This window comes from Balaenoptera borealis, assembly GCF_965194805.1.
Source record: "Balaenoptera borealis genome assembly, chromosome: 18".
In the NCBI taxonomy this organism is placed as follows: domain Eukaryota; kingdom Metazoa; phylum Chordata; class Mammalia; order Artiodactyla; family Balaenopteridae; genus Balaenoptera; species Balaenoptera borealis.
This window is the reverse complement of record NC_138877.1, coordinates 68,371,721-68,385,685: the sequence shown is the minus strand read 5'-3', so window position 1 is coordinate 68,385,685 and position 13,965 is coordinate 68,371,721. Positions and strand designations below refer to the sequence as shown.

At 39.9% G+C, this 13,965-nt stretch overlaps 1 protein-coding gene and 1 pseudogene across 4 annotated transcripts in view; one reads left to right on the top strand and one right to left on the bottom strand.

Moving 5' to 3' along the window:
- Positions 1-13,965, bottom strand: part of UBAC2 (UBA domain containing 2) — a 163,061-nt gene that overhangs the window by 128,209 nt on the left and 20,887 nt on the right. For all 3 annotated transcript variants that reach the window (XM_082366147.1, XM_082366145.1, XM_082366146.1), the window contains exons 2-4: positions 5,534-5,661; positions 3,288-3,407; positions 2,237-2,346 (exon numbers count right to left, since the gene is read on the bottom strand). In XM_082366147.1, the coding sequence (XP_082222273.1) occupies positions 2,237-2,346; positions 3,288-3,407; positions 5,534-5,661 (358 nt within the window). The remainder of the gene's footprint in view (positions 1-2,236; positions 2,347-3,287; positions 3,408-5,533; positions 5,662-13,965) is intronic.
- On the top strand, positions 9,345-13,852 carry LOC309615792 (tRNA-splicing endonuclease subunit Sen15 pseudogene; annotated as a pseudogene). Its single transcript has 2 exons — positions 9,345-9,405; positions 11,962-13,852. The product of its transcript is annotated as a tRNA-splicing endonuclease subunit Sen15 pseudogene (transcript).

The window sequence follows — 13,965 nt, the reverse complement described above, 5'->3', positions numbered from 1 at the left end:
TTAAAAAAGAGAGAGAGAGAATTAAATAGGAAGTGAAGAATTGTAGGAAGTGCAGGTAAACTTGGCATTGATGAGAAAGAAAAAGGTAACGACATTATGTGGAAAACACTGCAAATTATAAAACACATTGACTAAAAAAGGTTTCCTCTCCTGAGTTTCTGAAGCTTTGCTACCATCAAAAGATATATTTACAAAATGCAAAGTTTATTGAAGTAAAGATTTATGTTCCAAGAAGTCTATGTTTGAGAATGCGTCAAGATTCAAAAAAGCCATACTATAATGTTTCATGATTTAAAAGGAAGGAGAAATATATTCTCATTCAGGTGATGTCTGAATTAACATTCACACTGTCTTTCAAAGGGGATCCTATAACTTTTGAATTTACTCAAATTTGCAATTCTTGCTACTAGCTAAGATTTAAATAGGTAAAAGCCTTCTGGCCTTAAGAATTAGTTAAGGGCTTCCCTGGTGGCGCAGTGGTTAAGAATCCGCCTGCCAGTACGGGACACACGGGTTCGAGCCCTGGTCGGGGAAGATCCCACATGCCTCAGAGCAACTAAGCCCATGCGCCACAGCTACTGAGCCTGCGCTCTAGAGCCCGCGAGCCACAACTACTGAAGCCCGTGGGCCTAGAGCCCGTGCTGTGCAAGGAGAGAAGCCATCGCAATGAGAAGCCCACGCACCGCAATAGAGAGTAGCCCCCGCTCGCCGCAGCTAGAGAAAGCCCGCAGGCAGCAACGAAGACCCAATGCAGCCGAAAATAAATAAATTAAATAAATAAATTAAAAAAAAAAAAAGAATTAGTTAAAACATTGTCACCAACTTCAAAATTGAATCAATCTTCCTTATATGTACCAGTCACAATTCCATAAAGAAATAAGTGTCATTCATTCAAAGAAATAACTGTCATTCAACTCTTATGTGCAATAGAAAAAAAAAAAGTCATCACACAAGGGGACGATGTAAATAAGAATTAAAAGCTATGTTACTACCCAGCCACTAAATTTATCCTAACACAAACATACACAATACACATAACCCTTCTACAACTCAGTAGGCCTTATAAAGAACCAAAAAGAATTGGCCTCAATGAGAAATGTTTGGGGAAAACTAATGATTTAGTAATGCTGCTTCTTTTCTGAATCAACATGGAATCATTCCTAATGACTACACTATTTACCACAATAGCAGAATAGTCAACTTAAACTTCTTAGTCTAACTGCAATTACAACCCGTAAAACTCAAAAACTGCATAATTATGACACAGAACTTTATGTGTCTCCATTAAAATATTATTCAGAATCATACATTATTAAGACAACTAAACATCAATACTCATGCCAATAATTCAGTAAATCCCATGAAGGGCAGCTATTACCATAAATATTAACAATGTAAGTGTGAGAGCTATAAGATCACTAACCGTATTTTAAAAATAGAGATCCAAAGTGAATCTAAATCAAGGTACTTGCAATAGCCTAACAGTTCTCAAAAATATCTACTGAAAATTAAAATAAGGCTGAAGTTAGTACACACAAATTTTAAATATATGTTACCTTTATTTTATAGTATCTCATCTCTTAAAAACAGTCTCAGAAACTTAATTCAGAGATGCTTTAGAGGCATTTATATGTGCTAACAACTCTGCTCCTAAATGCCAATTATTTCATAAACTAATACATGTTTTCTTGTTTTGTTTTTAAAGAAGACCAACACAATATGAAAGCACAGACACTCTATGAGTTAGGTTGCCCACTGCAGATTGGCTACAAAGTTATAACCTATATACTGATTTTCTTTTACCTTTGGTGGAAATATATAAACAATATCATTTAAAAAAAGCATCATTCTTCAGAAGCTTAACTTCAGACAAATAAATTTTGTTTCTAATCTAATTAATTAAATTTTGTATTTTTATGTTTAATTAGTTAACAAAGTTACAAAGACAAAATTTCACTATGAAAACACAATTCTATCTTCAGGACCAGAACAGAAAATTCATTAAAAATTCTCTAAAATATGAGATTTGAAAGCTGAAAAAAAGAGTGAGTGTAAAACAGATTCTGTTTCAAGAACATAATGAAAATGTTAAGTATACACTGGAATTTTTACATATAAAATCAATTTTACTATATCTAAAAGTTTAAAATATTCTCTTACTGACTTTCATGGATAATAATGCTTTAAGTCAGATTTAAGTAGTTATGAATTAAGCTAATATTTGAGAGCTACTTACAATCCAGAAGGCAAATTCCTGGCTGCAGTGATACCAAAGGAATACCGCACAGCTTCAATGAGGATGAAGTCACCCACCGCTGACAAAACCCAGGAACCCAGCAGAAAGGACTAAAAATAAAACAGGAAGAACATTATAGAGAGGAGTCTTCTAAAAATAAACTAACATTTATTTAATTAGAACCAGCTCAGGTATATATATATTTTTTAAAGTTTGTTTTTGTTTGAGCAGACTTTTCAAAGTGAGGGAGTAAAACCATATTGGTCAAATGTATTAACTTCCATAATTTCTAAGTATGTTGAAGAAAAGATATTTATAGTATGACTTATTTTTACAACTAATACACAAACCATTAAGCAAAATAAGTGATTAGAATTTTATTAAAATAAAAATCCTTATTAAAATGGTTATTGCTGGGCTTCCCTGGTGGCGCAGTAGTTGGGAATCTGCCTGCCAATGCAGGGGACACGGGTTCGAGCCCTGGCCCGGGAGGATACCACATGCGCGGAGCAGCTGGGCCCATGAGCCACAACTACGGAGCCTGCGCGTCTGGAGCCCGTGAGCCACAACTACTGAGCCTGCGCTCTGGAGCCCGTGCGCCACAACTGCTGAGCCTGCGCGTCTGGAGCCCGTGAGCCACAAGTACTGAAGCCTGCGTGACTGGAGCCCGTGCTCCGCAGCAAGAGAGGCCAACACAATGAGAGGCCCACGCACCGCAACGAAAAGTGGCTCCCACTCGCCTCAACTAGAGAAAGTCCGCGCGCAGCAACGAAGACTCAGTGCAGCCAAAAAAAAAAAAAAAGGGTTATTGCCCACTCACACTGATATTATTATCTATTATCATCATTATTATTTTATTATGCTAATAGCTTAAATTTAAATTTTTTCTTTGGTTAATGTCCATGTTCCAAATCAGACAGAGGATCATGTAATAAAAAGATAATTGCTAATGAAACACCAAGCTTAACAAAATAAAACTATTTAAAAACAAGACGACAGAAACATTTTTTCTATAACCTAAGTAGCAAAGGGAAAATACATAAAAACTTACCGCAAATTTTCTGCTTCCATATCTTCTTTCAAATATCCTAAAATTATAAATAAGCAGACTACTGCAGAAAGTATCTTTCAAATCAAGGCAAATTATTCTTCCACAAATCAACCTCCAAATCTAGATGGGGATTTAAAAAAGAATAACAAATAAGAGTAAGATTTGTTCAGGTCTCTTCCTTAGCAAATTTATTATGTTTACTTTATACTGCTTATTTTTAATACTCTAAGCTCAGATTCCCCAAGGTAGAACTGAAACTCTCCATATCTCTGTAGCAGCTCTTAGAAATGCACACTGAGGGCTCCTTAAGAGGTTCTAGCAGGAGAGTGTGGCTATTCGCACCCCTAGACAGAGGGTGATTGTCCTCCATCCAGGCAGGTCCCACCTCTAGAGCACAGATGCCCACAAAGTGGTGCAGGAGAAGGGGACTGTCGCCAACTTAGCCAGATGAACCAAATTAACCCCCCAACAGAAAGGTACCAACTCAAGGCCACAGGGCCCTGACATTCCCTTACAGCAGTGGTTCTCAGGGCTGGCCATATGCTAGAATCCCTTGGGGATCTTTCTAAAAAAGTACACCAATGCCCGGGCCCCACCACTAGGCTCCCTGTCTCAGTTGGTCTAGGGTGAGGTCTTGGCATCAAAAAAAGAAAACAGTTTATGTAGGTGATTCTACTGTGCAGACAGGATTAAGAATCATTGTACTACAGCAACTGAAATCATACTGAAGCTCTACTATATTCCAACAGAAAGCAGTAGTATGGATAAATAACTGAATCACAGGAACTTGGCAAAGCCCACCTAAGCAATGGCATTAATGACATCCCTATGAAGAAAAGGTGTCAGTGCTCAAGAATGGATTATCATGCTTAAAATGGCTAATCAAGTATTTAGCAAAGAAAAGGTGGCAGGTTATAACCATAATTTGCACTAACACTCTCTGATATTGTGATTTATAATAAGAAATATATTTTGGTCTTTGCCCATTGGAATTTCCAAAGTGAAGAAAGCTATAACGGTGTCTTTTGTCGTGTTAATGAGGTGACTTTTGGAAGCACCTAAGAATGGGGGCTGGCTTCCAGGGGAACCAACCTTGTGATTAAAAGGTCAGAACTTTCAGTCCTACACCCTGACCTCCGGGGAGGGAGAGGGGCTGGAGGGTGGATCAAATGCCAATGGTCAGTGTTAATCAATCCTGCCTCTGTAATGAATCTCCACAAAAACCCAAAAGGACAGGGTTCTGAGAGCTTCCTGGGTGATGAACATGCGAAGATCTGAGGAGAGTGGGGCTCCGCACCCTTTCCCCTTACCTTGCCCTATGCATCTCTTCCATCTGGATGTTCATCTATATCCTTTAATAATAAACTGGTAATCCAGTACATAAAATGTTTCTCTGAGTTCTGTGAACTGTTCTAGCAAATTAATTGAGCCCAGGGAGGGGGTCGTGGGAACTCTGATTTACAGCCATTCGGTCAGAAGTACAAGTAACCACCCGGGCTGGTGACTGGCATCTGAAGTGCGAGTGCAGTGGGCAGTCCTGTGGGACTGAGCCCTAACCTTGTGGAATCTGATGCTCTCTGGGAAGATGGCGTCAGAACTGAGTTCAACTGTTCACCAAGTTGGTGTCTGAGAATTGCTTATCGTTGGTGTGGGGAAATCCCTGCCAAGTTGGAAATGGTACCGGGATACCCCTTTTGCACTCCACCTCAGACAAGACCCAGCACCAGCATTTTTCATGCGATCAACCCATAAATCTCGAAAGCCATAGACTTCTGCTCTTCCCAGCAGCAAAAACCCAAGAGAATTTTCCTACTTGGTTTAACCACCACTATAAAAGTAATTCACAGACTCCCAATCTATTACAGCTGAGAGAGCTTAGCTCCTCTAACAGATATTCAAACTGAGGCAAGTTTTTGAAAATGTTAAGTATGCATACTAATCATACAAAAAACAGATTTAACATTGTTTAATTCTCTTGAAATTAAAAATTGCATTTCCATGAGTAAAAACTGAAGCTGAAAAGAGATGTGTAAAAGGAAATACTGCAACTGCTTCATTATAATCTGCTTTGCTGAAATTATCAATAAATACAACTAGAGAAGTTACTTGTTAGTGGAATATTAATAATAAATAATATTTCTGACAAATTTAGAGGCTTTGAGAGACTAAGAATGGCAGGAAGGAAGGCAAATCAAAGAAGAAGGCCTGCCTTCTCCCCTCCCAGAGGCCAGTGGAGCGGAGCTCACCTGGAAGTCGTCCTTGACTGCCTGGAGGTCGTACACAAAGAACCTCTGACAGTGTGGAAGGAGGAGGGCCAGCAGGAGGGACAGGGCACTGGGGACCAGTAAAAGACCCTTGGACACAGGTGCTTTGTCTGGAGGGAAAAACAAAACTGCTTTCAGAATGACTGTCCCTAAGATTTGAAAAACCACACGAGTGAAAAGCAAGAGAATTCACTTCTTTTGAATTAGAATGAAGACAAAGTTCACACACTCTGGACTTTAATTCTTATTAACATATATTTTCAGAACATCTTCCTGCAGAGGTAAGTGATGAAAGGGCACTGGAAAGCAAGTGAAATCGGCTGACGGGGGCTTCCCTGTCATCTGGCTCTCATACGAGACCAAACCAGGTTTACTTCCATGGAATACCTTTTAGAAGACGGTCACCAAAGTATAGAGAAATAGACAGAGGAGTACGTTTTCTATGAAGCTGACCAGTTAGCGCCTGAGCATGACTGGGATTCAGGTACATAAGCATTTACTTTAAGAAATTTAAGAAGCGGTTAAAAGCGCTAACACTGCTGCCTGCAGTGGTCTGCTGAGATCTTCCACCACGGGCACCCTGGAGCCTTGTCTAAATCTCACGCAGCCTTCAAACAACAGCTCAGTTTCCACTTCCTTACATCAGTCTCTCCCATTTTAGCCTGAGGGGCTCTTCCCCCAACCTGCATCCCCATTTCCAGGTACTAGTTGAGGAGTCAGGGTCTGGAACCTGTTTTGCCTTCCCGACTACATTAAAGACTCCCGAGGGAGGCCACCTGCCTTCTCTTCTCTATGTTGGCCATAAAGCCTAGCGCAGCTCCTTGAGGGCATGAAATGTCCAGATCATCAACAGGCAAGACCACAGGAAAGCATCACGGACATTTTCAGACAGAGACATTCTCAGATTGTGTGAGGTGCACTTCAGTGGGGAGTGAATCTACCAGTTACGGTTGGTAGTGCGGTTACTGCACTTGTTTGCGTACATAAAAATAGCCCAACTACTTCCTCTCTGGTAAGGTCTTACAAACAGCTAAACTGGAACCATCGGTAAAGTGGCTGCATACTGTCTTCACGACCAAGATGCAATCAAGGCTCCAGGGAATCTAAGAGCTAACGGAGCTCCCCGCCCCCCAGAAAACGGAGTCCCCACCACCTCGTACCCCAAACGTACCGCAAAGCACCGTGGTTGTGAGCCTGACCAACCTAAATCCTAACGCGAGCAATTTCAGCCTGTTTTCCTCACCTGTAAAATGAAGATAAGAGACGCTACCTCAAGAGTGTTATGAGAAGTAAATAAAGAATGAATATAGGGAAAACTGCTCCAACCACCGCAATCACCACCCCAGGAGAATGGGCCTCCTTGGTTAAAGGCAAGCTCCTCCCTTATTATTCCGACAGGACCGAAGACGGAGCAGAGGTGACACAGGTGCACCTTGAAGGTTTCCTCCTTCAACTTGGACTTCACCGATCCTTGTGAAATGGGTCCCATCATTTATTCATTCCTGCCTCTTCCTTGCTGCCTGCAAGATTCCACTGTAGGTTCATGGTCTCAAATCTCAAACTGACACTCTCCACTGACCAGCAATGCTACTGCTCTTCTCTAGTAAGTGTGCTCTCTCCTCAAACCTTCCTGCTCCACACTCCCAATGGCTTACATGTCACCATATGAATAAATGAATGGTTTGCTTTGGTATTCTCACTCATATCTCTACAATTAATAAGCACCTACTACTGCAGACCATGCATTATCCTAGGTCCTGCGGTACAGCAGCAAATGATGGACAAAGTCCCTCCCTTTGTGGTACCTACAGTCTAGACAGCAGAGAAAAGAAAATACACAAAGCAAGGTAAATATCATGTCAGATACAAATAAATCCTATAGAGAAATTAAGCGGGGTAAAGAGCGAGGCTGTGTTACCCACCATGGATTTCCTGCTCTCTTTCCAGATAAAAGATAGGATTGCTCCCCACCCACACCTGCCCCTAACTGAAGTGGCATATGGCAATGTGACTTGCTTTGTCCAAGTCAACATAATAGATGTCACTTCCAGGCAAATATTGGAGAGCCAGTGAATGGCCTTTCCCTCGGCCAATGCTCAAGATGGTGGCTATGCTATGAGCCGGACGCCAGAGTTCAAGACAATACGGAGCAGGCCCTGCCAGGCGACTTACAATGGAGGGACGCCAGCAGTAAGAAACAAACCTTGTCATTTCAGGTCCCTGACATTTTATAGCCGTTTGCTACTGCAGCATAACTAGCCTATCCTGGTTTAGGGGAAAACATAGTGCCAGTGGGGAAAGAAGGGTGCTCTTTTTCATAGCGTGATTAGAAGGCCCTCCGACAAGGTGAAATTTGAGCAGACACCTGAGGATGGGGGCCTTGCAGATATCTGGGGAGCAGTATTCTCGGCAGGGAAAAGAGCAAGTCCAAGTGCTGTGAGACAGGAACACACTCAATACGATCAAGAAACAGTAAGGCTGCCAAGGCAGCTAACAGCAGAAGAAGCGAAAAGCAGAGAGGCAGGATATAAGGTCAAAGAAGTCAAGGAGCAAACAGTGTAGAACCCTATAGGCCATAAGGACTTAACCTTTCCTCTGAGAGTGACAGGATGCTCTTGGGGACGTTAAGGAGAGGAATAACATGATCAGACATGTTTTCAAAGGATCGCTTTGGCTGCTAAATTGAGAAGAGATTACATGAAGGCAAGCATAGAAGAAAGGAGACCAGTTAGGAGGCTATCATAATAATCCAGACAAAAGATGATGATGGCCTGGACCAGGGTGGTTTGGGTGGGGGTAGTGAGAGTGCTCAGAACTGGGGTATGTTTGGAAGGTACAGCAGGCAGGATTTGCTGGCTAACTGGGTATAATGTATGGGCAAATGGAGAAATCAAAGATGACCCAAAGTTTTTGTTGCGAGCCAGCAGAACTGTTGCCAGTTCCTAAGGTGGAAAATTCTGTCACCCTCGCCCTTACCATGCCTACAAGATCTGGGCCCACCTTGCAAACTGTTCCCTAACCCCCATCTCCACCCCCCACCTCCTAGGGCTCTACCCTTTATACCAATGCTGCTCAAAGTAACTAGCCCACAAGCTGTTACCAGTCCAGAGTGAGAACAGAATGTGAACCAACACACTATGTCCTGCAGGGAGGAAGTCCTGCTATGAAAAAAATATCACCTGTACTGAACACGTGCTCTGCTCAAATGTCACCTTATCTGTGGATACCCCATGTAATTCTCTATCCCCTTTGTTCTGGTTTATTTTTTCACAGCACTTATCAACAACTGACTTATTAATAGTGATTCACCAAATCTATGATTCAAACTGACTGTAAGATATACCATTATTTTAGGTGTTACTAAAAAAGAAACACTGTCAAATAATTCTAAGATGGCATCAGCTGTAAAGTACAACCCAATATTAGAAACACTGAAATGTGAAAAAATGCAATTTGGAATCAAGAAATACATTTCTCTGTGTATTGTCCATCTCCCCATCCTCAGTTCCCACTAGAATATAAGCCTCTTGAAGGCAACAATTTTGTCTGTGTATGTTCACTGCTGCAGTATCCCTCATGCCTATAACAGGATCAGGTCCATAAAGGCAGTCAACAAGTGTTTATCTAATGAAAGGTGACTGATATATAAGAGATGCTCAATAAATACTGGTGAAAGCAACCCAAGCATCCATTGATGGATAAGTGGATAAACAAAATGTGGTATATCCATACAGTGGAATACAATGAATTATATTCAGTCTTTAAAAGGAAGGAAATTCTCACACGCTACATCATGGATAAACTTTTTGGACATTATGCTGAAGGAATAAGCGAGACACAAAACGATAAACACTGTATGATTCCATTTCTATGAGGTACCTAAGGAGTCAAATTCAGAGACAGGAAATAGAAAGGTGGTTTCGAGGGGCTGGGGGGAGAGAAGAATAGGGAGCTGTTTAATGGGTATAGAGTTTCAGTTTTGCAAGATGAAGAGTTCTAGCAACAAATGCACAACAATGTGAATGTGCTTAATGCCACGGAACCATACACTTAAAAATGGTTAAGATGGCAAATTTATGTTATGTGTATTTTACCACAATTAAAAACAAAGACTAAAAATAAATAAAATATTTACTGAATTAATAACAGATCCTATTTATACAACCATTTTAATTCTGTCTAGGACTAAACCCCTAAAAATACAGACCTGACTACTTAACTCAGATAACACTACCATTAAGTCCTCCTCTTAAGATGAACAAAAATCAGATCCCAAAAACCTATGAGGAAAGTAACAGATAATATACAATGGTCCAAGAAGTCCCACATCACAGGACAAGTATACAGTATTACTATGGACAGCAGAATTTACCGATTAACTCAAGATCTGTACATTTCACCATACGAAGTCTACCGCAAAACAAACAAAAAAAGAACTTTAAATGATTATTAAATTCTAGTTAACAACATGTATGCTTAAGTGTTTAGAGATAAAGTGACTACAACTTACTTTGAAATCCACCAAAAAATAAGACAAATTGATGAAACAGAGAACAGATATTTAATAAAGCAAATATGTAAAATGTTAATTGCAGAATCTAGGTGGTAGGTATATGGTGTTCATTACACCATTCTTCAACTGTGGAGGTGGGCACATAGTGAATCACAGAATATGAGAGCTAAGACTTCAAAATACACGAAGCAAAAACTTATAGAAACAGATAAATCCACAAATATAGTATGAATCTTCAGCACTCCTCTCTCAGTAATCACTAACACAAGTAGACAGAAAATCAGTGTCATGGACTGAAATGTCCCCCGCCCTCCTCCAGATTCATATGTTGAAGCCCTAACCCCCAATTCGACTGTATTTGGAGATAGGGTCTTTAAAGAGGTAGTTTAAGGTTAAATGAGGTCACAAAAGTGGGGCCCTAATACAATCTGTTCTTATTGGAGAAGGAAGTGGCACCAGGGATGCACACATACAGAGGAAAGACCATGTGAACACACAGGGAGAAGACGGCCATCTACAAGCCAAGGAGAAAGGCCTCAGGAAAAACCAAACTTGCCAATGCTTTGCTCTTGGACTTCCAGCCTCCTGACCTGTGAGAAGATAAACTTCTGTTGTTTAAGCCAGCCACCCATGCTGTAATACGTTGTCATATCAATCAGTAAGAATATAGAAGACTTGAAAAACAATATCAGTCAATTTGACCTGATTGACATTTATAGTATACTCCACCCAACAACAAAAAATTACACATTTTTTTTCAAATGGATAAGGAACATTCCCCAAGATAGACCATATTCTGGGCCATAAAACACACCTCTATAAATTTAAAGAAATTAAAATCATACAAAGTACGTTCCCTGATTACAACAAAATTAAAGTAGAAATCAACAACAGAAAGATGGATGGAAAATCCTCCAAATACAGCTGACCCTTGAACAACACAGGTCTGAATGTCAAGGGTCCACTTATATGATTTTTTTTCAGTAAGTACATACCACGGCACTACACAATCCATGGTTGGTTGAATCCACGGATGCAGAACCACGGATATGAAGGGCCAACTATAGAGTTATACTCGGATTTTCAACTGCATGGGGATCAGCACTGCAAACACCCACATTGTTCAAGGGTCAACTGTACTTGAAAATTAAACAACATACTTCTAAATAATACCTGGGTCAAAGAGGGAGTCACAAGGGAAATTAGAATATATGTTAAATAGAATAAAAAGTAGTACAACCAAGCAAAATTTGTGGGCTGCAAATAAGGCAATGCTTAGAAAGAAATTTATAGCATTAAATGCTTATACAGGACGAGAAAAGGTCTCAAGTGACAATAAAGACTACAAACTTTAAAACACTAGAAAAAGACGAGCAAACGAAACCCTAAGCAAGCATACGGAAAGACAGAATTATGAGCAGAAATCAATGAAATTGAAAACCAAAATATAATAGAGAAAAATCAATGAAACTAAAAGCTAACTCTTTGAGAAGATCAATAAAATTTATACACCTCTAGCAGGACTTATCAGGAAAGAAAGAGAAGACACAATTACCAGTATCAAGAATAAAGGAGGGGACATCATTACAGATGCCATAGACATTAATAGGCTAGTAAGGGGTTGTACAACATTGTGAAATGCACTTAATGCCACTAGACTGTACACTTAAAAATGGTTAGAATGGTAAATTTTATGTATGTACTTTTATCATAAATAAAATAATTTTTAAAGGATAATAAGGGAATATCAGAAACAACATTTTAGCCACAAATTTGACAACTTAGATGAAATAGGCAAATTGCTTGGAAGATGCAATCTACTTATCAAAGTCAAAAAGAAACTTGAACAGTCCTAGAGAAATGAAGAAACTGAATTCATAGTTAAGTCTTCCAACAGTGGCCGGGCGCGGAGAGCGCAGCGCAGTGCACCACGGGCGCACCGCACGGCAGGGCGTGGAGGAGAGCAGCGAGTCCCAGCCGACCGCGGGCTGCAGCGATGTACGCCCGAGCGGCGATCGCGGCGGCGGCGCCCCCTCATGGGCCCCCGAGGACGCCTGGATGGGCACGCACCCTAAGTATTTAGAAATGATGGAATTAGATATAGGAGATGCCACCCAAGTTTATATAGCATTCTTGGTTTACCTGGACCTCGTGGAGAGTAAAAGTTGGCATGAAGTAAACTGTGTGGGATTACCAGATCTCCAGCTCATCTGCCTTCTTGGTACTGAGACAGAAGAAGGGTTACAGACTGTGGTACCTACACCCATCAGTGCTTCCCTCAGCCATAACAGGATAAGGGAGATCTTGAAGGCATCTCGAAAATTGCAAGGTGATCCAGATTTGCCGATGTCTTTTACTTTGGCCATAGTGGAGTCTGACTCCACAATAGTCTATTACAAACTTACTGATGGATTTATGCTGCCAGATCCTCAGAATATTTCCCTTAGAAGATGACACCTATACTTCCCGATGCTTGCTTTATTCACACAAGATTGGATTGAGACCCATCAGCCTGATTCATCTTTTATCTCAGAGATAGTCAGGGTTGACTTAGCTGGTCCCATTCCATAAGTTTTCTTTTTGAAGAATAAAACTTTCCCAGATAGAAGAATTTATTTTATTCAAAAATATAGGGTAGTTGCTCTAGAACTTTCTCATCTGGAGATAGTTTAATTATAGTTGTATACAAGTTTATGCCTAGGGTTTGTTCAGAAGGGTAGAACATTGTTGAGACTGCCACCTCTTTCCCTTACTCAACCCTCTCAGTGCCTCTTGGTCACTACAGCCAGCCTGGAATGGCATTTCAGGTACACCTTGACACCTGGAGAGTTTACTTTAGTCTGCTTTTTCATCCCCAATAGAAAGTATTCTTTCAATCGGTTTTTTCATGTTGCAGTTACTGTTACTTCCCTCTTTGGTTGACTTTAAATCAAAACTAAAAATATGCTCATCCAGAGTGTAAAATTACATGTCTAGATTAATAGGGACCAGAGAATTGCTACCTACAAGAGTACTGGGTCTTTTTTTTCCATTCTTATTACCACCACCTGTACTGTATCATAGCTAGAATATTACAAGAGAGATAGTAGGGGACAGTGTTAACCTTAAAAACATCTTTCTTAAGTAAACCCAGTTTTTCCACTTTTGTTAATACCTCCCAATTAAGTTGCCTAAAGTATAAACAATTATATGCACAAAGATGTTTCAAGTGACATTTTGGGGCATATAATAATCCAAATTATAAATGACTTAAAAGTTTAAGGCAAGGGTCAGCAAAATTTTTCTGGAAAGGGTCAGAAAGGAAATATTTTGGGCTTTTCAGGTCATATAGGCTTTCTCACAACTTCTCAGCTCTGCTGTTTGTAGGACAAAAATAACCATAAACAGTATCTAAATGAATGGATGTGGCTGTATTCCAATAAAACTTATTTGCAAATACAGGGCCATAGTTTGCCAACCACTGGTCTGGGGAAATAGTCGATGAACATATATAGCTAATGAATGGTGTGTTATGTACCCATTAAAAATTAGTAATGAATATACTGAAAAACATGAGAAAATATTTAGTAACAAAAAGCAAGATACAAAAGTATATGAATGTGTATGACTATGGCTATAAATAACACACCAAGTATATAATAAAAAGATGACAAAATAAATTACTAACTGGTTATAATAGGATGGCAGGGCAGGAAATGGATGACTTTGTCTTTCTTCAATATTTTAGTTTTTCTCTATTTGTATTACTTTTATAATAAAAATGTTTTAAAAAAAAAAAAAAAAAAAAAGTCTTCCAACAAAGAAAACTCTAGGCCTGACGGCTTCACTGAAGAACTGTACCAAACACTTAAAGGAAAAAGAATACCAATCCTACACAAAATCTTCCACTACGTAGAAAGGA